This window comes from Stegostoma tigrinum, chromosome 2 (assembly GCF_030684315.1).
Source record: "Stegostoma tigrinum isolate sSteTig4 chromosome 2, sSteTig4.hap1, whole genome shotgun sequence".
In the NCBI taxonomy this organism is placed as follows: Eukaryota; Metazoa; Chordata; class Chondrichthyes; order Orectolobiformes; family Stegostomatidae; genus Stegostoma; species Stegostoma tigrinum.
In genome coordinates this window covers 30,704,106-30,729,324 of record NC_081355.1, presented here as the reverse complement: position 1 = coordinate 30,729,324, position 25,219 = coordinate 30,704,106, and the positions used below count along the sequence as shown (strand labels likewise).

General features: G+C 41.7%; 1 protein-coding gene across 5 annotated transcripts in view; it reads left to right on the top strand.

Moving 5' to 3' along the window:
• The window catches only part of cdkal1 (CDK5 regulatory subunit associated protein 1-like 1), a 620,961-nt gene that overhangs the window by 566,650 nt on the left and 29,092 nt on the right, over window positions 1-25,219 (top strand). For all 5 annotated transcript variants that reach the window (XM_059653106.1, XM_048562402.2, XM_048562395.2 and 2 more), the window contains 2 exons: window positions 21,498-21,581; window positions 25,042-25,206. In XM_059653106.1, coding sequence (XP_059509089.1) covers window positions 21,498-21,581; window positions 25,042-25,206 — 249 coding nt within the window. The remainder of the gene's footprint in view (window positions 1-21,497; window positions 21,582-25,041; window positions 25,207-25,219) is intronic.

Genomic DNA, 25,219 nt, shown 5'->3' with positions numbered 1-25,219 from the left:
ACTGATGTGCTAGGTAGACCATTTCCAACCATTCACGAATCAATCAACATGTTCTTAATCAAAGTTTTTTTTCCTGTCAATTTCCTACTCATGCAACATTTCCTCAAGTGCCATAGTTTTGCGTTACAAATGCCTTCTAGAACTCACTCCCTACACCTGTCTGCCTTTATCTCCTTGTTTAAGTTGTTTCTTCTTTGACCAATGTTTTAGCCCCTCTTCTAATATTTCCAACATGACTTGATATCAAATTTAGTAAGCCTAATATTTACATGAAATTTACAAGAACATTTTACACTCTCAGAAGTATGACTCAAATACAATTTGTTGTTGGCAGCATGGTATTCCAAAATAAGTGATCAAGCTGGAGAAACTTCAAAGGAAATCCACCATTTGACAATCACAGTTTACAGTTAACAGTTCATGCTAGCTTTTTTTATTATCCTCTGCTTTTCAAAATGCACATTGATTTTATCTCAAATGGATGATTTCAAGAGTTTGCCCAACTATTTGCTCTGATGAATGTAAAAGATCCCATGACACAATTTCAAAGAAAAACTGGGTAGCTATCCCCAGAATGCTCTGTTAAAGGAACAGATTATCTGATCACTACCTCAAGATGCTGGAAGTTTACTGTGCATAAATTAGCTGCTGTTATTTCTTGTATTACAAGAGTGATTCCCATTCACAGTTGTCCTGCTAACTGTCCTACTGACCAGTTTCCTGCCTAATTCTCTCACTTGCCACTCCTTGCAACACTTTGTACTTCTGCCTCACTAGCTGCAACTTCTTGGCTTTCTTACTCCTAGACCAGTTACATTGCCTTCTCCCAACCAGAGTTAGGATGCAAAGGTTGTTCAATCCTCCACCCAGCCGAACTCATTCCTTTTCAGTATGCACCTATTTCTTGTGCCAGCAGAAGAGGAGAACTGCATCCTATGACTTAGTGAGGCCCCCTAGTACGCTGTCCGTTCGTGCACTCTCATGACACTTATACAACTTTGTCCATATTATCTGGCTAACACTCATTCAGGTCTCATGCATTATCAGGGTTTGAGGCAAACAGTGTATTCTACTACCTGTGTAAACCTGCCTTGCATACAGAGACACAGCTTGACATCCTCATGAAGACTTTGATGTAACACCACTATTGCATCTTTCTGATTCTGTAGTAGATTGCATAACATGCTGTTGGCTTGTAGGCAATGCTTACATGTTCAGATACCGCTTACATATGGCAGTCAAACCTCTGACCGTGTCAGCTAACTGTGGGAGTGCTGACTTCACATCCATTTCTACAACATAATTAGCCAGGCTTCTGCATATCTAAAGAGTTTGTTCCTTTGTAATCATGCTCAAGTCAGTCTTTCCTACCTAAGCAGAAACTCAAAACACTTCCGGATCCAGTAGTGGAACCCATGTCTCATGCATTAAATTCCACCCACTGTTTCTACTAAAAGTAGCCATGGTGTCAAGATACTGGAGGATTGTCAGTCAAAATCCTAGTGTCCTAGTAAGATTCAGTGCCTTGAGGAAAAAATTAATGGTAAAATCTTTTCTAATGCTCAGATCACCATATTACTTTCTGATTACTCCTTTACTTATCTGTTGTGGAGACAGTGTTTTACCTTTTATATTGTATTATTATTTTGCTTTATTGCACCTTAACTAATACATTTAGTTAATCTATGTTACAAACTTCATACTATCCATCTCCCATTTATATGCTTCCGATCTTTCTTGTCATTACTCTGGCTGGAACTGTAGGTGAAAGCTATTCCGTGACCTAAGTTTTGTGTATAGATACTTTCCTAACCAGTCTCTCTAGAAATGTTCTTACACATCTTTCGAGCAGGTGGGTCTTGAACCTGGACATCCTGGCTCAGAAATGGGGACACTATTACTGTACCACAAGAGCCCAATATGGGTATTTTCAATCAGCCTGTTCAAATGTGTTATAACATACCCTTGGAGCAGTTGAGAATTGAACCCAGACCTAGAATTTGGAGCATTATCACTGCGACACAGAAGTTTCCCATAAGTTGGGTTATATAATGGTGCCTTCGCTGTTGCATCCCGAGTCAATTTTCCTTTTTATAAGCTTTTATTCAACCATTATTGTCAGTTGTTTTCAAAGAACTTTTTTTATGGTAGTTTATTGCCTTCAATTGCTCGCCCAGGCCCTCGACTGGCACTGTCTAATGTTGGCTGGCCTGCTCTGGGAAGCATGGATATAAATCAGGCCAGTCAGGTGAGGTGTTAACTGGCAATCATAAGGCGAATAGTCAGTTGTCAACTAGAAAAGCCAAAGAATAATATTAGTCATTCGTATCGAGACTAACTGAGAAGAATTTCAAAATAATTGAATACTGATCACATTTAAAATAATTTAGAATACCTGTTAAAATGCATTTACATTGTGCCTTTCTCAGCTTTAGGGCATCTCAAAGCATCTGATGGCCAATAAAGTTAATGTTGATAAATAATCAGTGTGGTTGTGAGGAAACATAGCAGTCAATTTGTGAACATTAAAATCCCACAAATAGCAATGAGATAATTAACAGCTTATCTGTGTTTTATAGTGTCAGTTAGGGATTAAAATTGGCCAGCTCAAGGGAGAACGTCCATGCTCTGTAACTAGTGTCATGGATTATTTTCTGTCCATCTGGGAGGACAGACTGTCTCCTGGTTTAGTATTTCATCTGAAAGAGTGTATGTCCAACAGCATGGCACTCTCTCAGTGCTACACTGAAACAGTAGCCTTGATTTTCATTTAAATTTCCGGAATGAAACTTGAACTCAGAATCCTAATAGTCAGTATATTCATTCAAACAATTTGTCTTGTGACATTGTAAACCATAAAAGGAAGTCCTCAGTACACGATTGTCAATCAAACCCTCTGCTGTTAAAATAGACTAGACAGAAACATGGATCTCTCCATTCATTGTACAATGTAAACAAATCTATTTTTGTATTTTAAGTAGTTAACTGGTACATACTAAGCACTGTGAGATCAATGCCTTCCACGGGGAAAGGTAATAAAGAGCATGCAAGATCTAAAGATATTTGGTTTGGTTTGGTTCTGTGGTAGAAAATAAACAAAATAAATGGTCTTTGTACTCAGTATGCTACCTCTTTGTGTGTTTGCACTATCGTAAGTATACATTTACGCACTAGGTGAACTACTGTCCTGGAGTGGTTTATGAAGGCCCAGGAACATATTCTTGGTCTGTGGTGTTAGCTGACTTTAGCTAAAATTAAAGATGGAGGGAGGGGCTCTAGTGGTGCAGTGGTAGTATCCTACTTTTGAATCAGAAGGCCTGAATTCCAACCCCACGTGCTCCAGAAATATGTCATAATGTGGCTAAGCAGGTGATTCTGGAAAGGATTTCCAGACCCAAACATTACATCTGATTTCTCTTCACAGATACTGCTAGACTACTGTGCTTTTCTGGCTTTCTCTAATTTTGTTTCTGATTTACGGCATCAGCAATTCTTTGGGTTTTTATTTAGTATCAACTTTTTAAAACTTTACTTAACTAACACTTGCAAGCTTCTTCACCCTGAACAGTCAAGAGAGTTTCTTTTATAATTTCTTTCCGAGTCTGTTGACATGAACTTCTCACAATTCTGATGACCTAAGCTTCTTCAGTCCTAACAGCTTGAATATTTCTGTCCAAATCCATCTGACCTGGAATCTCCACAGATCAGAAGCCACTTCTGCTGGCATGAGTAGTTCCCCTGGTCTAAACTGGAAAACATGATTCTCCTCCAAAACAATAGCATAGAGCCCACTTCTCTCTGTTTTGAGCTCTATCCTATCGTTTACTCCCCACCCCACCCACCACCCTATTTTCTGCATATAAACTGACGTTTTCCCAGCCGCCGTCAGTTCTGAGGAAGGGTCACCGGACCCGAAACGTAACACTGTTTTTTACTTCACAGATACTGCCAGACCTGCTGAGCTTTTCCAGCAACTTTGTTTTTATTGCCAAAATACTGCCAGGTAAGGTATGGGTTTGATTCTTATTGAGTCTTGGAGTTATACAGCATGGAAACAGACTAGTCCAACTTTTCCATACCAGCCAAATTTTCCTCTTGCCTGTGTTTGGCCTACACCCCTCTAAACCTTTCCTATTCATGTACCTGTCTAAATATCTTTTAAATGTTGTAACTACCTGCATCTACCACTTCCTCTGGCAGTTCATTCCATGTATAATCCACCCTCTGTGTTAAAAGGTTGCCTGTCAGATCCCTTTTAAATCTTTCTTCTCTCATCTAAAAGCATGCCCACTAGTTTTGAGCTCCCCCACCCTAGGGAAAAGACCTTAGCTGTTCACCTTATCTATGTCACTCATGATTTTATAAACCTCTATAAGGTAACCCCTCAAGCTCTTATACTCCAGTGGAGAAAGACCCCGCCTATTCAGCGTTTCCTTTTAACTTAAACCCCCTCTAGTCCTGACAACATCCTGGTAATTTTTTTCTGAACCTGCTCCAACTTGATAGCATTCTTTAGCAGGCCAGCCAGAACTGTACATAATACTCCAAAAGTGGCCTCACTAATGTCCTGTACAACCTCAACAAGACATCCCATATCGTATACTTAATGGTCTGAGCAATGAAGGCAAGCATGGTAAACGTCTTCTTAACCACCCTGTCTACCTGTGACTCAACTTGCAAAGAACTATGTACCTGAACCCTTCGATCTGTCTATGTGACAACCACTACGGTTAACTGCATAGGTCCTGACCTTGTTCACTTTACCAAAATGCAACACCTCTGTTTTATCCAAACTAAACTCCATCCACCCCTCCTCAGCCTTTGGTCCAATTGATCAAGATCCCTTTGTAGTCTTAGATAACCTTCTTCACTGTTGACTAAACCACCAATTTTGGTATTATCCTCAAACTTACAAACCATTCCTCCTAAATTTTCATCCAAGTCATTCATGTAAATTTATGTAAACTAAAGTGGACCCACACTGATCCTTGTGGAACACCGCTAATCACACGCCTCCAATCCAATAAAAAAAGCTCCACCACCACCTGCTGTCTCCCAATATCAAGCCAATTTTGTTCCCACTTGACAAATTCTTCCTGAATCCCATGTGATCTAACTTTACTAATCAGTCTACCATGCAGAATCTCGTCAAAGTCTTTACCAATGGCCATGTTGACAACTACTCATGATAGTTAGCATGGATTTGTGAGGGGTAGATCATGCCTCAGAAACCTTATTGAATTCTTTGAAGAGGTGACCAAACACATGGATGAAGGTAGAGCAGTGGATGTGGTATACATGGACTTAAGTAATGTGTTTGATAAGGCTCCCTATGGTAGGCTCATGCAGAAAGTAAGGAGGCATGGGATGGGGGGAAATGTGGCAGATTGGATTCAGAATTGGCTGACCCTTAGAAGACAAAGGGTGGTAGTGGACAGAAAATGTTCAACATGGTGCTCAGTTACAAGTGGTGTACCACAAGGATCTGTTCTTCTATTTAGAACATAGAACATAGAACATAGAAAAGTACAGCATAGTACAGGCCCTTCGGCCCACGATGTTGTGCCGTGGAATAATCCTAATCCAGAAATAAAATAACCGAACCTACATTCCCCTCAATTCACTGCTGTCCATGTGCATGTCCAGCAGTCGCTTAAATGTCACTAATGACTCCGCTTCCACGACTACCACTATTCCATGCGCTCACAACTCTCTGGCTGAAGAACCACCCTCTGACGTCTCCTCTATTCCTTCCTCCTAACACCTTAAAACTATGACCCCTCGTGGCAGTCAATCCTGCCCTGGGGAAAAGTCTCTGGCTATCGACTCTATCCATGCCTCTCATTACCTTGTACACCTCGATCAGGCCACCTCTCTTCCTCCTTCTCTCCAGAGAGAAAAGTCCGAGCTCAGTCAACCTCTCCTCGTAAGACAAGGCCTCCAGTCCAGGCAGCATCCTGGTAAACCTCCTTTGCACCCTCTCCAAAGCCTCCACATCTTTCTTATAATAGGCCGACCAGAACTGGACACAATATTCCAAGTGTGGTCTCACCAGGGTTTTGTAGAGCTGCAGCATAACCTCACGGCTCTTAAACTCGATGATTTGGATGTAGGAGTGGAAGGGTGGACTAATAAGTTCGCGGACAATACGAAGGTAGGTCCAGTTGTGTGTGGTGTGAAGGGCTGTTCTAGGTTACAAAGGGACACTGATAGGATGCAAAGCTGAGCTGAGAAGTGGCAGATGGAGTTTAATGCCGAAAAGTGTGAGATGATTCATTTTGGAAGGAGAAACTTGAAAGCAGAATTCAGGGCTAACGGAAAGATTCTTGGCAGTGTGGAGGAGCAGAGGGATCTTGAGGTTCATGTCCACAGTTCCCTGAAAGCTGCCACCCAGGTGGATAGAGTTATTAAGAAGGCATATGGTGTGTTAGCTTTCATTAGTAGAGGGATTGAGTTCAAGAGCTGTTAAATTATGCTCCAGCTATACAAAAACCTGGTTCAGCCACATCTGGAGTATTGTGTCCAGTTCTGGTTGCCTCATTACAGGAAAGATGTGGAAGCATTGGGAAAGGTGCAGAGGACATTTACCAGGATGTTGCCTGGAATAGAGGGAAGGAAAGACTGAGAGAGCTAGGGCTTTACTCTTTAGAACAGTGCAGGATAAGAGGTGACTTGATAGAGTTGTACCAAATGGTCAGAGGTATGGATAGAGTGGTCAGCCAGTGACTTTTTCCTAGGGTGGAGGTAGCTATTATGAGGAGGTATAGTTTTAAAGTGAGTGGAGGTAGACATAGAGGAGACATCAGAAGTAGGTTCTTTACTCAGAGAGAGTGGGGCATGGAATGCATTGCCAGAGAGGATAGTGGAGTCAGCCTCATTGGGGCATTTAAGTGGCTATTAGATAGGCATATGGATGATAGTTTAAGGTAGGGGTGAGATAGCTTAGAAAGGTTAGAGGTTCAGGGTAAAAGTTCAGCACAACATCGTAGGCCGAAGGCCTGTACTGTGCTGTACTGTTCTATGTTCTAACTAGAACCACTCTGCTGTCATCAACCTTTTTGGTTACGTCCTCAAAAAACTCAATCAAGCTTGTGAGATCCAATTTCCCTTGCATAAAGCCATACTAACTATCCTTAATCAGTCCTTGCCTCTCCAATGAATGCAAATCCCATCTCTCAGAATCCTGCCCATCAACTTACCCATTATTGATGTTAGAATCCCGGTCTTTATTTCCCAGGCTTCTCCTTTGCAGTCTTTCTTAAATAAAGGCACAACATTAGCCACCCTCCAGTCCTCCAGCACATTACCCATGGCCAAAGATGATACACATATTTGTGCTAGGGACCCTGTAACTTCTTCCCTAACTTCCCACAATGCCCTTAGATACACTTGATCGGGTCTAAGAGATTTATCCACCTTTACGATTTTTTAGGACCTCCAGCACCTCCTTTTCCGTAACGTGGACTGTTTTCAAGACATCGATATTTATTTCCCTCAGTTCCATTCTCCCCTGTGTCTTCCTCCACAGTAAAAACTGATGCAAAATATTTGTGAAGTATCTTTCCTACTCCTTCGTTGATCTTTAAGGGCCCCTTTTCTCTATTGTTTGCTCGTGTAGCATGTGGATGTTTCCATCAGCAGAGAGATTTAAAAAACAAGCAAATCTCAGTAGGAACTCTCAACAACACACTTGTGTTGTGGATATGCATTCAGTCAACATGCTATTTAATTGAGTGAGGCAGCAAAGCTGAATGCTTTTAAGACATCAGTATATTACCTGAAGACTTACATATAGGTCTCAGTATAGACATCCGCCATTGTTATGGCAACATAGTACCTGTGCATTGTCAGAATCAGAATTTACCCCCAAAGCCTCGGGCTTTTGCCTAAGTCCTGACTTGCTGACCCACATGAAAATTGTCTTAAGATGTCTGAACTTATAGAAGTCAAACCCCTATGCCCAGGAACTCTTCATAGATGTATGAAACTCTGAGTTAGAATTGGAGACTTGGGACAGTTCTGACATACTTAATCAGGAAATGTCAGGTGATTTAAAACCTAATCTAATTTCTGGGTAATACCAGAACTAACCCCTCAATCACCTACGCTGATCACCCCTTCCAACCACTTCCCTGACGACCCTGTCATGTGTAGTCTGAAGGTTCAGATAATTCTTAAAAACAATGAACCATTGTTTGAACCATTTACTCTGAAGTTACTGCCTTATAATAACTCTCAGATGTTTGCATTTTTCACATTTGCTCATAAAGTTGCAGATTGGAACGGTCATAAAGCTGAAATGTTTGAGGTAGTCTATATTCTGCTAATGCTACAAATGCAGGTGACTAATGATTTTTGTAAAGTTGTTTTTGGGAGCCAGAAAATCAAGGAACATCTCCTTCTCAAGGAGCATTATGCATGAAGATCAGCAACCCTAAAATCAGTTGAGAGTACCAGAGGGCATCATAAACTTTCAGAATGTTTTTGATTATTTAAATGTTTACAATCTAAAACATAATTGGATAATGAAACAAACCAGGGCAAGTTCCACCTTCATACTACTTTCATACCAATGAAAATGGACAAGCAATCACTCATCACATTAATTCTGGGTTAGTTTATTTTATATATTAGTGTAAGCAGCTTGCAAACTCATTCCACACTAACTGTCAGGTAGAGTCACAAATTTGAGGACTCCCTGTGCCATGTGTAAACTACCTTAAAGTCAAGCTGCACGCACAAATCCCCTTGCTTTCTAAACTAAAGTTCAGTTATTCACCATAACAAGTTAGCCTTTGAGTCTCAATAATACACCCACATTTTGCAATGGTGACTTTGGAACTATTGCCAAGCTTTTTCTTCACGGATTGCATTTGCTGTTTTAGAATGTGCTTATCCTGATGCACTGTGCCATGTTTTCTTCCAGATGGCCACTTATTATTCTTTTTCCACAAGCTGCTTTAAATATTTTAAATCCCCTTGACAATTAATGTTTTGCTCCTAAATGCTTCCAACCCTCTTTAAATCGTCTGGTTTTAGAATCCTGGATTTGTCTAATTCTATCAAAGTTTTCGCCCTCTGTTAGTCTAGCATATTTTCTCCTTCGTAAACTGTTCCAATAATTCTCCAAACTTTTCAACATCCTTGCTCCTTTTTGTTTTCTTTGAGACCTGGGCTACCTACACTTACTGCCTTGGTTGTCATTTGTCATCTTCTCTGGCCTGCTTAAGTTCATTCACTACAATGTCATTGCTGGCATTTATTTTGAGAGGACTTTCTCATGCCTATATTGCAGCTCCTTGTTATGTGCTCTGTGCATCTCCACCTGCTTTTGTACGTCTGTCATTTCCTTTTCAGTTCAAGGTGATTTTTTTTATCATTCACTCATGGGACTTGGGCATCACTGGCTGGATTAGTATTCATTGCCTCTCCTTAGTTGCATTTGAAAAGGTGGTGGTGAACTACCTTCTCAAACCTATGCATTCCATGTGTTGTAGTTTGACCCATAATGTTAGGAGGGAATTCTGGGATTTTGATCCAGCAACTGCGAAGGAAGGGTGATATATTTTAAAGTCAAAATGGTAAGTGGTTTGGAGGGAAACTGCTGGTGCTGGTGTTCCCACTGCTGCCCAGAGCTTTCTAGATGGAAGTGATTGTGGGCTTGGAAGGTGTTGTCTAAAGCTCTTTGATGAATTTCTGCGGTGCATCTTGTAGATAGTGCAAACTGCTGCTACTGAGCATCAATGGTGGAGGAAGTGGATGCTTGTAAATTTGGTGCCATCAAGGGGCTGCTTTGTCCTGGAGAGTATCAAGCTCCTTGAGTGTTGTTGGAACTGCACTCAATTAAGCAAGAGCATTCGATCACATACCTGACTTGCGTCTTGTAGATGATAGACAGGCTTCAGGTAGACAGCCGCTGAGTTACCCGCTGCAGTGTTCCTCACATCTGATGACCTTGTAGCCACTGTATTTCTGAGGCTAGTCCAGTTGAGTTTCTGGTAAGTGGTAACCCCCAAAATGTCGATAATAGGATATTCAGTGATGGTAACACCACTGAGTGTCAATGGATCGTTCGACTTTTATTGGAGATGGTCATTGCCTGGTATTTATGTGATTTGAATATTACTTGAAACTTGTCAGTCCGAGCCTGGATATTGTCCAGATGTTGCATTTGAGCATGGATGGCTTCTGTATCTAAGGAGTCATGAATGGTGCTGAATAATGTGCAGTCATTTGCAGACATCCCTACTTCTGGTCTTATGATGGATGGAAAATCATTGATGAAGGAGCTGAAGATGATTGGGCCTCGGAAATAACCCTAGAAACTCCTGCAGAGGTATCTTGGAGCAGGGGTCACTGACCAACAAACATAACCATTTTCTTATGTGCTAGGTATGACTCTAAACAGCAGAAAGTTTGGCCCCGATTCCCATTTTCTCTAGGGCTCCTTGATACCATAGTCGGTCAAATGCACTCTTGATGTCAAGAGCTGTCACTTTCACATCATCTCTGGAATTTAGCTCTTTTGCTCATGTTTGAACTAAGACTGTAGTGAAATCAGGAACTGTATGGCTTTGACAGAACCTAGAATGGACAACAGTGAACAGGTTGTTGTTAGGCACATGCTCCATGATAGGACTGTTGATGATAACTTCCATCACTTCACTGATTATTCAGAGTAGACTGATGGGGTGGTAACTTACTGAGTTGGATTTGTCCTACCATTTTTGAGTTCAGCACACATCTGGGTAATTTTCCGCATTGCTGGGTTGATGTCAGTGTTATCGATGTACCAGAGCAGCTTGGCTAGGGAGTTGGCAGTATATGGAGCACAAGTCTTTAATACTATTGTCGGAATGTTACCAGGGCCCATAGCCTTTGCAGCATCAAGTGCCGCCAACAATTTCTTGATATCACATGAAGTGAATTGAATTGGCTGAAGACTGGCAATGCTGGGAACCATTGGAGGAGGCCGAGATGGATCATCCACTTGGCATTTATAGCTGAAGATTACTGTGAATGCTTGAGCCTTATATTTTGCACTGATATTCTAGTGTCTTCCATCGTTGAGGAGAGTGATATTTGTGAACCCCCTCTCTCCAGAGAGTTGTTTAATTATCCACCATCATTAATGCCTTAATGTGGCAGGACTGCAGAACTTAGGTCTGACCTGTTTGCTGTGGGATCACTTAGCTCTGCCTGTGACTGGCTGCTTATGAAATTTGGAATTCAAGTAGTCCTTTCATTCACGACCTCATCACCTCAGGGGACCTCCCACCCACAGCCTCCAACCTCATTGTTCCCCAACCCTGCACGGCCTGTTTCTATCTCCTTCCCAAAATCCACAAACCTGCCTGCCCTGGTCGACCCATTGTCTCAGCCTGTTCCTGCCCCACCGAACTCATCTCCACCTATCTGGGCTCCATTTTCTTCCCTTTGGTCCAGGAACTCCCTACCTACATCCGTGACACCACCCACGCCCTCCACCTCCTCCAGAACTTCCAATTCCCTGGCCCCCAACACCTCATTTTCACCATGGAGACCCAGTCCCTATACACCTGTATTCAGCATGAAGATGGCCTCAAGGCCCTCCGCTTCTTCCTGTACCGCAGGCCCGACCAGTCCCCCTCCACCGACAGCCTCATCCGCCTAGCCGAACTCGACCCCACCCTCAACAACTTCCCTTTCGATTCCTCCCACTTCCTACAGACAAAGCGGGTGGCCATGGGCACCCACATGGGCCCCAGCTATGCCTGCCTCTTTGTAGGTTACGTGGAACAGTCCCTCTTCCGCACCTACACAGGCCCCAAACCCCACCTCTTCCTCCGTTACATTGATGACTGTTTCGGCGCCGCCTCTTGCTCCCCAGAGGAGCTCGAACAGTTCATTCACTTCACCAACACCTTCCACCCCAACCTTCAGTTCATCTGGGCCATCTCCAGCATATCCCTCACCTTCCTGGACCTCTCAGTCTCCATTTCAGGCAACCAGCTTGTAACTGATGTCCATTTCAAGCCCACCTACTCCCACAGCTACCTAGAATACACCTCTGTCCAAGTTCTTCAAGGACCGCAACTTTCCCCCCACAGTGGTCAAGAACGCCCTTGACCGCGTCTCCCGCATTTCCCGCAACACATCTCTCACACCCCGCCCCCGCCACAACCGCCCAAAGAGGATCCCCCTCATTCTCACACACCACCCCACCAACCTCCGGATACAACGCATCATCCTTCGACACTTCCGTTATCTACAATCCGACCCCACGACCCAAGACATTTTTCCATCCCCACCCTTGTCTGCCTTCTGGAGAGACCACTCTCTCTGTGACTCCCTTGTTTGCTCCACACTGCCCTCCAACCCCACCACACCTGGCACCCTCCCTTGCAACCGCAGGAAATGCTACACTTGCCCCCACACCTTCTCCCTCACCCCTATCCCAGGCCCCAAGATGACTTTCCATATTAAGCAGAGGTACACCTGCACATCTGCCAATGGTGGTATACTGTATCCATTGTACCCGGTGTGGCTTCCTCTACATTGGGGAACCCAAGCGGAGGCTTGGGGACCGCTTTGCAGAACACCTCCACTCAGTTCGCAATAAACAACTGCACCTCCCAGTCGCGAACCATTTCCACTCCCCCTCCCATTCTTTAGATGACATGTCCATCATAGGCCTCCTGCAGTGCCACAATGATGCCACCCGAAGGCTGCAGGAACAGCAACTCATATTCCGCTTGGGAACCCTGCAGCCCAATGATATCAATGTGGACTTCACTAGCTTCAAAATCTCCCCTTCCCCCACCGCATCCCAAAACCAGCCCAGTTCGTCTCCTCCCCCCACTGCACCACACAACCAGCCCAGCTCTTCCCCTCCACCCACTGCATCCCAAAACCAGTCCAGCCTGTCTCTCCCTCCACAACCTGTTCTTCCTCTCACCCATCCCTTCCTCCCACCCCATGCTGCACCTCCATCTCCTGCCTACTAACCTCATCCCACCTCCTTGACCTGTTCGTCTTCCCTGGACTGGCCTATCCCCTCCCTACCTCCCCACCTATACTCTCCTCTCCACCTATCTTCTTTTCTCTCCATCTTCAGTCCACCTCCCCCTCTCTCCCTATTTATTCCAGAACCCTCACCCCATCCCCCTCTCTGATGAAGGGTCTAGGCCTGAAACATCAGCTTTTGTCCTCCTGAGATGCTGCTTGGCCTGCTGTGTTCATCCAGCCTCACATTTTATTATCAAGTAGTCCTGTTTGATAACATCACCAAGTTGACACCTCATTTTTAGGTATGCTTGGTGTTGGTCCTGGCAAGCCCTGCTACACTCCTTATTGAATCCATGTTGATCCCCTAGCTTGATCGCAGTGTTTGATTGGGAGATGTGCTTGATTATAAGGTTGAAGATTGTGTTGGAGTATGATTCTGCTGCTGTTACTGGCCCACAGTGCCTCATGGATGCTCAGTCTTGTGTTACTAGATCTATTTGAAGTCCGACCCATTTAATATAATATTAGTGCCACAAAATCTGATGGAGGATATTTTCAATGTGAAGGTGGCACTTCATCTCCACAAGTACTATGCAGTGGTCACTCTTACCAATACTTTCATGAATACATGCATCCAAGCTGGCAGATTAGCAAGGATGAGGCAAGTGTATTTTTACCTCTTGTTGGTTCCCTCACCAACTTCTGCAGATCCAGTCTAGCAGAAATGTCCTTTAGGACTCCACCAGCTCAAAATGTGGTGCTGCTAACTGAGCCATTCTTGGTAGTGGACATTGCAACCGCCAGCCCAGAGTAAATTTTTCACCCTTTCCACCCTTAGTGCTTCCAAGGTGCTGATATGTTGAGAGGAAGTGTCAAGTGCTGTTCAACATGGAGGAGTACTCATGCATCCGCTGAGGGATGACAGTACTTGGGAGTCAGGAGGAGGTTTCCTTGTCCAAGTTTAACCTGATCTCATGAGGCTTCATGGGTCCATAGCCAATGTTGAGGACTGTCAAGGCAGCTCCCTCCGTACTGTATGCTATTGTGCCACCAGCTCTGCTGAATCTGTCATGCTAGTCAGACGGGATGTATGTAGGGATGGTGATGGTGGCACCTGGGACGTTTTCTGTAAGGCATGATTCCATAAGTTTCTGTAGCTGCTCTTGCTGATCTGTTTTATAAAGGGGCTGCTCAAGATCTTCATGTAAACCAGCAATGTTTTTATCCAGATTGTTGATACAGAGCTTGTAGTTCAGCCTGTTTTTTTTCTTTCAAATCTTCGATCATCTTTATGAGCCAAGCAGGAGTACCCTATAAAGACTCCTTCATCTCAGAGATGGTATTGCCGTGTTTGGAATTATCCTGAGCTAATAGTTCTTTTGCTTAACATTTTTTCTCCATAACAAAGAGCTAAGATTTTGGTTCCACCAATTCAAGATAAAGTGAAGTATTCCATTCATCCATCTTATTCAGTTCTTGAATAGTCTGTTGCAGTTTCTGTTGTCTCTCTGATTATTAGCTGATTCTGTTGATTATAACTATTGCAAAGTTACAGCATGCAGACGTACCTAATTGCTCAGACAATAGTGTATACAATGTAGAACTTCTGTGGTGTCCAGGTTTCTATACTTCCTCTCAACATATCAGCACCCTTGACTTTCGACTTCAACATCATTCACAATGTGATTATTTCCTCCTGCAGAAGAGGTCTCTTAGTGGTGAGCAAAAAGCCATCCATGTGAAAATCGTAACAGGAAATCTGATTACTGGACTGAGAAGTATCCTAATTGTAGTCTGTAGACAGTTTTCACATTTTCTTGGGGCTTCCAGAGTGTTATTGTTGCAAATTTATTGGTGAGTGCCACATTTTGATGATGATGTTGAGGACTGTGAAACTTAATTCCACAACCTTCCCCCTTACCCCCCACCCGCCCAACCCACATCTGCCCTAGCTATGCTCCAAGTTTAAAGCCTCTTGGTATGGAAAATGCAGAGGGATGGCAAAATGTATGATTTAAACTGCATAAATTACAAAGAGCAATTTTGAATGAAATTAATGAGTTCAGACATCCATCTTGTCATTGCCTCTGTAATCTTCTTTTGCTAGTCACAACACTTAATTCTGGCATTAACAAAAAGATGGTAATTTCAAACTCCGAGTTGAATCATCTGGTGATCAGAAAGTCTTTTTAAAAATGTTGACAATTTATACCAGTAAATAATTAGCCTGAAGATTGGCTGGAGGTTGCAATGTCGTCTTAACAGAAGTCTACATTCTTTTATTTTCACAAAGGATTGTGAACCAGTAAATCCTTTTATCATTTCTGTTTGCTCGGTGTCTTCTGATTTTTTTTCTTGGCTTCTTTAACAAACAGGCTGATAACCGTCCGTACAGGAGATTTACAGTGACAGGGTCAACTAATATCTGGACCGAAGCTGTCACCATTTTTAGCAATTACTTAAAGATGAGCCCTGGCTATCTACCAGTTTTAGTCAGAAAAATTCAGCCTTGATAAGACCAAGAACTAGGATGCAGAAGAGTTTTGAATGTCCCCTATACTGTGGCACTGGACAACATTTTGAAAACTGTTTTCTCCAGTGTCTAGTGTCTTGCGCATTCCCACTTTCTATTTCCTCGCAATTGGCAGCTGTGATTGGGTCCTATACTGTGGAAATCCGTTACCAAATCACTACTTCCGGTAAGTTGATCCTCAAAATCCATCTCCAGACCAAGCTTTGGCCACCTCTTCTAATAGCCGTTTATGAAGCTCAATGTTACATTCAGTTTGGAGATGCACCTGAGAAATGCTTTGAGCTATTTTTACAGTGTTAAGGTGCTAGATAAAGCAAGCTCTGGAAACAAAGTCAGAATGTACTAGAAATATGTAGTTTTCAAAGATAAAAGACAAATTTATATTCTAAAATGAAGTCTTTTTTTCTGGAATGGAAAGTGAAAGTTAAGGAAACTATTAGCCTCAACTGAACAAAAAGGGTAGGAGTCAGGGATGGAAGAAAATGATCAGTATTTCACATCAGAAGGGCTACTTCATGGTAAACTTGCGTATTTACGCTGTGGTGTTTCATACAATTACGGGGACTCCATACTCCTAACTTGTAAATTTAACTATGCTGCTGTTTCGGCTTCTAACACTTCATAATTTGAAGAAGCAACAAATGAAATTAGTTTTGGTTTTTACATACTCTGATGGGTCCGTGAAAGCAACAGCAAAGTAGTAACCTAATCAAAGTGTTAGATGTTTTAAATATAGAATAGCACCTTTTGCAATAGTATAATTATTATGTTCACATTGTTTATGTATGATCAAAAAGAAACAAGGCAGTAATCCATTCTAAGGGCTCACAATGCATTAAATGATACTGAAATGATTTAAGCCAGTCACCTACAATTTAGATTAGACCTTTTGAGTCACTGCAGAATCCTGTTGGTCTTAACCATATCTGTTGTTTAATTGGCTGTTTGGTGGTGTTCAATCTATTTTTCTTTTTAGATCTGACAGCCATTTTCATTGCTGATACAAAATCTCCGTGCCTTTTGTTACTAATGCACTGTGACATCCACACTGAAAGATTGATGATTTTCACACATTGTTGAAGATATATCAAAATTTAATTGGTCATATCATCCCTGTATACTCATAATGCAAGGAATATGATTAGAATTGTCCAGCATGCATAATTTATGATAGGTAAACCATATGTAGACAATACTAGCAAAATGCGTCAGGGATCCATCTAATTTTTTTTTGAAAAAACTTGATTTTTCTTACATTAACCATCAGCCAATATTATACCAGAAGACTTTTTGATAATATCAAAATGTCATCAGACCTAATGAGCCAAAATCACAACATTTTAAGAGGTTAACCACATCTATTCAAATACTCATTGTAACACCCAATACAGTACTGATCCGGTAGCATAAAGGCTTTGTTGCTGGACTAGTAATCTAGCAATCTGGATAATAATCCAAAGAACTTGAATTACATTCCAAAAATGCCAGCCAGGGAATTTGAATTCAGTTATTGTGTAAATCTGAACTAAAAACCTGGTATCAGTAACGATGATAAAGAAACCACCAGATTATCCGTAAAAACTCAACTGGTTCACTAATGTCATTTAGAGAATGAAATCTACTTCCTACATGCAGTTGGGCAAAGAGCATCCAATAACCCCTTGTCTTCTCCCATCCACTCATTCATTCACTCATAAAAGCCTTTGGAATAAAGGGCTACCAGTCTCACCTAGTTGCCCGAATAAGCCTCATTATGGCATGGATAGAATAGTATTGGAGTCAGTTGAGGTTTTTACAAACTCAGTTGACCCTTTGTTATTTGTTCCCATATGCGGCTTTCATCATCCACCCACTCTTAGATTATAGGGGTAAGCTCATGCTTGGATATAAGGTAAATGAACTTGCATCCGTCCTATTTCATATGACATTCTACAAAAACATATCTGACAGCGACAAATAACACCCAACCCCACATTGTACAACTGAAAACTTATATTACAAGACAGGTTGCCCCTCTAATCAAAAATTGCAGTACAGCAATAGCACTGACATTGGCTTCACAAAATAGAAAATTGTCCAGTGCACCCCGTCTACAGAAAGCATGAAAATTCAGACCAATTGATTATCTCTACATCAATCTACTCTTAATTATCAGCAAAGTGATGTAAAGTGTATTGACAGTGCTATCAACTGATGCTTATTCACTGAAGCTCAGGTTTAATGGGTAGGACAGATGAACTAAGAGCGTGGATTACTGCATGGAATTATGATATCATTGCCATTATGGAGATATGCATAAAGGAGGGACACGACTGGCATCTTAACATTCCAAGATACCGTTTCCCTTTCTGTCCCATCTAAAACAAAAGGAGTGGGGGTGCTACATTGCTGATTAGGGATCACATCACAGCTGTGTTGAGGGAGGACACATCAGAGGGATCTTGTAGTGAGGCATAATGGGTGGAGCTCAGAATAGGGAGGGTGAAATCACAATATTGGGAGTTTTCTACAGTACTCCCAACAGCCCACAGGAGACAGGAAGCAGATGTGTGGTCAGCTACTGGAAAGGTGTGAAAAATCCAGGGTATACAAAAGCCTGGTTCGGCCACATCTGGAACATTGTGTCCAGTTCTGTTCGCCTCATTACAGGAAAGATGTGGAAGCGTTGGAAAAGGTGCAGATGAGATTTAGCAGGATGTTGCCTGGAATGGAGGGAAGGTCTTACGAGGAAAGCTTGAGAGAGCTCTGTCTTTTCTCTTTAGAATGACAAAGGATGAGAGGTGACTTGATAGGGATGTACAAAATGATCAGAGGTATAGATCGAGTGGACAGCGAGAGACTTTTTCCTAGGATGGAGGTAGCTATCATGAGGGGGCATAGTTTTAAAGTGAGTGGAGGTAGATATAGGGGAGACGTCAGCAGTAGATTCTTTACTCACACAGTGCGTGGAATGCATTGCCAAAGAGGGTAGCGGAGTCGGCCTCATTAGGTGCTTTTAAGTGGCAATTGGATAAGTATATGGATGATAGTTTAAGGTAGGGGTGGAGGTTAGATAGACCTTGGGTTTAGGGTAAAAATTTGGCACAACATCGTGGGCCGAAGGGCCTGTACTATGCTGTACTGTTCTATGTTCTATATTCTAGTCCTGATAGGTGACTTCAACTTTCCTGTTATCAACTGGGACTCCCTTAGAGCCAGAAGCTCGGATGAAGAGCAGTTTGTTAGATATGTCCAAGAGGGCTTTTTGAGATGGTTTTGTTGACAGTCCAACCAGAGTGGAGGCTATACTAGACTATACTAGTTCAGGAATGAGCCAGGTCAGGTGATTGATTTTTCGGTCAGTGAGCATTTTGGGCTTAATGACCATAGCACCATAAGATTTCAAGTTGTCATGGACAAGGACATGAGTGGCCCTCGAGTGAGGGTGCTTAATTGGGCAAGGACCGATGTGGATTGGGAGCAAATCTACGTCTGGCATGTAGAAGGCTTTTAAGGACCGGTTGGTTAAAGTGCAGGGCATGCATGTACCTGCAACAGTGAAAGATAGGAATGGCAGGATTTAGGAACTATGGATAACAAGGGAAGTTGTAAAGTTAGTCCAAAGGGAAAAGGAGGCATGCAATAGGTCTAGGCAGCTACAAACTGACAAAGCCCTTGACGAGTATAGCAAAATTAGGTAGGAACTTAAACCTGGAATTAGGAAGGCTAAAAGGGGCCATGTAATGTATTTAGCAAACAAGGTCAAGGAGAATCCCAAGGCTTTTTTATGTATATGTTAGAAGAAAGAGGGTAGCAAGGGAAAGAGTAGGCCCATTCAAAGACAAAGAAGGGAAGTTATATGTGGAGCTGCAGGAAGTGGGAAAGATCCCTAATGTGTACTTTGTATTGGTATTCACGAAAGGAGGACATGACTTTTGTTGAGGTCAGGAATGAATGTATGAATATTCTAGAGAATGTCATATATTTAAGGAGAATGTTTTGGGTATCACAAATTGCACTAAGGTAGACAAGTCTCCCGGGCTAAAAGGGATCTATCCCAGGTTGCTGCAAGAGGCAATGGAAGTAATAGCTAAGGCATTAGCAGATATCTTCACATTCTGTTTGACCACAGGCAAGGCTCTAGAGGTCTGGAGATTAACCAGTGTTGTTCCCTTGTTTAAGATAGGAAACATGGATAATCCAGGAAATTATTAGCCAATGACCCTGACGACTATGGTGAGAAAGTTCTTGGAAAAGACACTGAGGGACAAGAGATGTGCACATTTGGAAGAAAACAGATTAGTCAGTGATAGGCAGCATTTTTTTTTTACGAGGAAGATCATGTCTCACCAACCTGATTAAATTTTTTGAAGTGGTGACAAAGATAATTGATGAGGAAAGGGCTGTGGATGTAGTTCATATGGACTTTAGTAAGGCATTTGATAAAGCCCTATATGGCTGATTGGTACGAAAACTAAAATAACATGGGATTTGGAGTGGGCTGGCTAGATCGATACAAAACTGGCTTGGTCATATAAAACAGAGGGCACTGGTGGAAAGAGATAATGGGAACTGCAGATGCTGGAGATTCCAAGATAATAAAATGTGAGGCTGGATGAACACAGCAGGCACTGGTGGAAAGGTGTTTTCAGAATGGAGACCGGTAACTAGTGGTGTTTTACAGTGATCAGTCTTGGGTCCTCTGTTGTTTGTCGTATATAGAAATGATCTGGAGGAAAATGTGGGTGGTCTGATTAGTAAGTTTGCTGATGACAAGAAGATTGGTGGAGTTGCTGATAATGTCAACGATTGTGAACAGATACAACACAATATCGATAGATTAGTGAATTGATCACAGAAATGGCAGATGGAGTTTAATCCAGACAAATGCAAGGACATGCATTTTGGAGGGTCAAAGTTAGGTGTGACTTATATTGTAAACAGCAGAACCCTTAGAAACATTAACACACAGCTGGATCTGGGTGTGTGGGCCCACGGTTCTCTAAAAGTGGCAACACTGGTGGCCAAGGTGTTTACAAAGGCATATGGCATGTTTGCCTTCACTGGCTGGAGCATGGAGTACAAGAGTTGGCAAACTATGTCGCAGCTATTATAAAACTCTGGTTAGGCCGCTTTTGGATCACTGTGTGCAGTTTTGGTCGCCACACTGCCAGAAGGAAATGGAAGTTTTGGAGAGTGTGCAGAGAAGGTTCGCCAGGATGTTGCCTGGTCTCAAAAGCATTGGCTATGATGAAAAGTTAAAAAGACTAGAATTGTTCTCACTGGAAAGATGGCAACTGAGAGGAGACCTGATAGAGGTCTACAAAATTATGAGAGGCATAGATAGGGTGGATCGTCAAAGGCTTTTTCCCAGGGTTGAAGTTTCGCTTACAAGGGGGCACAAGTTCAACGTGAGAGGGAAAAAGTTTAAGGGAGATGTTCGAGGGAACGTTTTTACCGAGAGGTTTAGGAGCCTGAGTCGCGCTGCCAGAAGATGGTATGGAAGGAGGCATGTTGGCAAAGTTTAAGAAGTATCTGGATGGTTACATGAATAGGAAGAGAATACAGGAATATGGACTGAATAAAGGCAGAAGATTTTTTTTTGCTTTAGTTAGGGCTTGGTGATTGGCACAGGCTTGGAGGGCCGAAGGGCCTGTTCCTGTGCTGTACTTCTCTTTTGTTTTTTTGGTATTGATAGCACTATCAACTGACGCTTACTCACTGAAGCTCAGTTTCAATTACTCTCAGACCATATGCTACATAAGAATGTCATAGAAATGTGAGCTATTGTTGAATTGTCCAAATCAATTATGTATTTTGATGTTATCTTCCAGTGTTCTGCTTGCCTTGGAAGATAACTTAGGAATGGATTGAGGTCACTCTGTTAATCTCAGTTCCTATAATTAATGGTTCATGTTTCAGAATGTTTAGAATCACCCTTTCAATTCTGTTCTTTAATTTTATAATGTGTTGACAAGTGTCTAAATTGATTTTTCAGATTGGTGAGAGGCAGCATGTTCTGATAACAGAAGAATCATTTGATGGCCAATACTATGTCGCTCACAACAAATTTTATGAGCAAGTAAGTTTTTCACAATTGTATTTTAGTAAATTCAAGTATTCATATTAGGCTGGCATTGCAAGATATTGCCTTTCCCCATGAATGAGATCTAGTAACTTGGACCAAGGAAAAGAGTGAAATCCAGTCAACGGTACCCATGCCTTTACAAATGATTTGTTTTATAGGATTTGTCCCAATGTCTTCTATATGGTGTGATTATAAATGCAGAATTAAATGGGTTTTTACTAACATGACAATTGTAAAGTATTAGTGAATTTAACAAATGGGTAAGATTGTGACATAGCCTCATAAAAGACATGCTTAAGCATTTGCGTCCTCGGTTAACAGCTGGTTTATAATGACAATAGGGTTTTCAAACCTTGGTTAACTTGAAGGCTGTTATTTGACCAGTGCTTCAACTGATCTAATGTTCCTCATTAAAGTGTCAACAGGTTGAGTCTGGATATCAATACCAAAAAGGAAGATTTTTTTCAGGAAAACAAACCCTCGACTATATAAATGTCTGAATTTAAAGTTTACTGTCATGTGGGCACCTGCATCTGTTCTTCAAGTGATAATTTAACCAGAAAGCCGCAGATGGGACCGCAGAGTTGGCATGAAAAAAGCTGCACAAACCCATTCTTTCTATGTTCATGATGTGTAGTTCACATCCAGGATACAGTCATCTTAATAAGAGATTCTAATCCCATCTCTTAGTACAGAAATCCAAGACGGAAAATTGATGCCTAAGTTTTAAACTCGAGCCCTCTTTAAATTTCCCTTTTTTAATTCAGGTAATAGTGGTGTATGAAAGTGATATTCAGGAAACTTTCTTAAATTCATGCAATCCTTGTAATTTGTGAGCAATCCTTGAAGAAATTTAGATTTTCACAGTGAAGAAGTGAAAACAGGAGCCATGGTAAACTTTAGTTGGCAGTATGTGGAAGAAGCAGATTAAACGGTCTTTAGCCTCATGAAAATGTGTTTGGGGGCAGTGAAAGATTGGAAAAAATCATTTTCATGATGCAACACTTGTGGTACAATTTTTTTGGTACAATTTTATTGACATACAGAAAGGTACATTTTCATGATGCTAACAGCCATTTAGCCTTCGTCTGTTGCAGGCAACATTTCATCTAGATAGAAAAATGTTTAAATATTACTGTGTGTCTGTTGTCTTCTGATTTCCTTCATTTTAGTCCAGTCTGTTAGTGATTCTAATAATGATTCCATGGGTATTGATAATATCTTCACTGGCAAAATGCAGTCCTGTTTCCCTTCAAGTAACATTTAAAATCTTTGCTTAAGGTCACATGTAATCAGGAATATTGTGTATCCAAGACAAAATAAATCCAATTTACAGGCAAATGGCTGATTCTGATTTACAACACTGAACAACTGAAGTACGAATTTTCCACAGTCTTTGCAGAGTGGGGACTAAGTATGTCATTCTTTCAGAATAATGTTTTAATATCCAACTAAATTTTATTAGCATCTCTATTATTTACACACAGACAATCTACTGTAGCTTTCAATGAGCTACTGTTTGATGCATAGGCTGCTCTAACTATTTTTTGACTTTGTTCTTGGTGCTAACTTTTCCCAGAACATGGGAGCTGCTGACTGGATTAGCATTATTGCCCATCCTTAACTGACCTTGAGGTGGTGGTGAAGCACCCTCTTGAAACATTGCCGACCATGTGGTGTGGGTACTTCCAAAGTACTGTTAGCAAGGGAGTTCCAGGATCTTTCATCCATTGAAAATGAGGGGAAAACTATTGTTTCAAGTTAGGATACTGCACAGAATGGAGCAAAATTTGCAGTTTTGGTGTTCCAATGGATTTGTTGCCCTGATCTTTGTAGGTGGTAGATGCCATGGGTTTGGAATGGGGAGTCAAAGGAGCTTTAGTCAGTGGATCCTGTACATGGTATATGTTAATGTAATTGAAACTTATGTCTGATATTTTTGCTGAAGGGCAGTTTGTAGATGATAATTGGAGGAGGGAAAGTCTAGATCATTGGGGGTAAGTCCTGAAATAATGATGCAAAGTGGAAGTGAATTAGTTTCAGGAAATGCTCTTCCTACAATTGACCAGATAAGAATGGAAATAATTCCTCCATGTTAGACTGTAGAGGAGAAAAATTGAAGAGTGGTGTCATATTCTTTTATTTATTCATGGGATATAGATGCCACTGGCTCGGCCAATATTTATTGCCTATCCCTAATTACTCTTGAGAATGTGGTGATAATTGCTTTCATGAACTGTTGCCATCCTTGGTGTGAAGATATGCCCACAGTGCTGTTAAGAAAATAGTTCCGGGATTTTTGACCCAGCAACAGTTAAGAAGAGACAATGTAGTTCCAAGTCAGGATCATATGTGGCTTATACAGGAGCTTACAGATGGTGGTTTCCCCATGCATTGCTGTCCTTGTCCAACCAGATGGTAAAGGTTGCAAGTTTGGAAGGTGATGTCATAGGAGCTTTAGTGAGTTGTCCTATTGGATCTTGTAGATGCTATACACTGCTACCACTAATGAGTTGGGGGGAATGAATGTTCAAAATGGTGGATAGATTCCAATCAAGCTAACTGCTTTGTCCTGAAATTGAATGAGATTGCTACAGGGTTCCTTCAGAAGTGAAAGTTCATTTCCGAGAATCTTGAACTTAAAATGTCCTGGATTGGTTTTGACCTTCTGAGGAATTCAGAGGATTTTAGATATTTTCATTCTTATTTGGCCTTGGATTTTCGCCAGCCTCTCAGGAGGTTATATGACTTGTTTGGAGGGATGGAGTTGGATGGGTGTACTGAGGTTAGTGTATGGCAATTATGCTGTAACCTTCACCTATAAGATAATCTTAATCGATCTATTGTTTTTCCGTGCTCATATGTTTTAGTTTAATTAAACCTATGCTTGTATTATGGCTTGGTAATGAGCCTGTTCAGCCTCTTCAAAGTTCAAGGACAGTAGCAATTATGGGGTATAAAATAGGGAACTATTTTTAATTGATGAACTAATGAGCAACTTACAAGAGGAATATTAAGCTCAAAGAATGGATGCAGGAAGGAAATTAGTGAAGGGAAACTGATCTCAAATACATTATAGTAAATTATACCTCTCGTGCTCAATGTACCGACTTGTTTCTTTTCCATTTGGGCTTAAAGCCATCAACTCTGTTTAAAAAAAAGTCTATGTCTTGGTCATTATTTTTGCTGGGTAAACATTAATTTTCATAGAGTTTCTTTACTCAGCGAGTAGTAAGGGCGTGGAATGCCCTGCCTGCAACAGTAGTAAACTCGCCAAGTTTAAGGGCATTTAAATGGTCGTTGGATAAACATATGGATAATAATGGAATGGTTTAGGTTAGATGGGCTTCATTTTGGTCTCTCAGCTCGGCACAACATCGAGGGCCGAAGGGCCTGTACTACGCTGTAGTGTTCTATGTTCTAATGTCTTTTCTCCCCCTCCATTCCTGCAAAGGTTCTGGTGCCTAAGCAACCCGAGCTTCTGGGGAAAATGATCGAGGTAGATATTTATGAAGCAGGAAAACATTTTATGAAGGGTAAACCAGCACAAAATGGAACAATCTACACTCCTTCAATCGTGAAACCCTTAATAAAGGGTGCAGTATCGGGGATGATGGAGGTAAGTGGTGGTT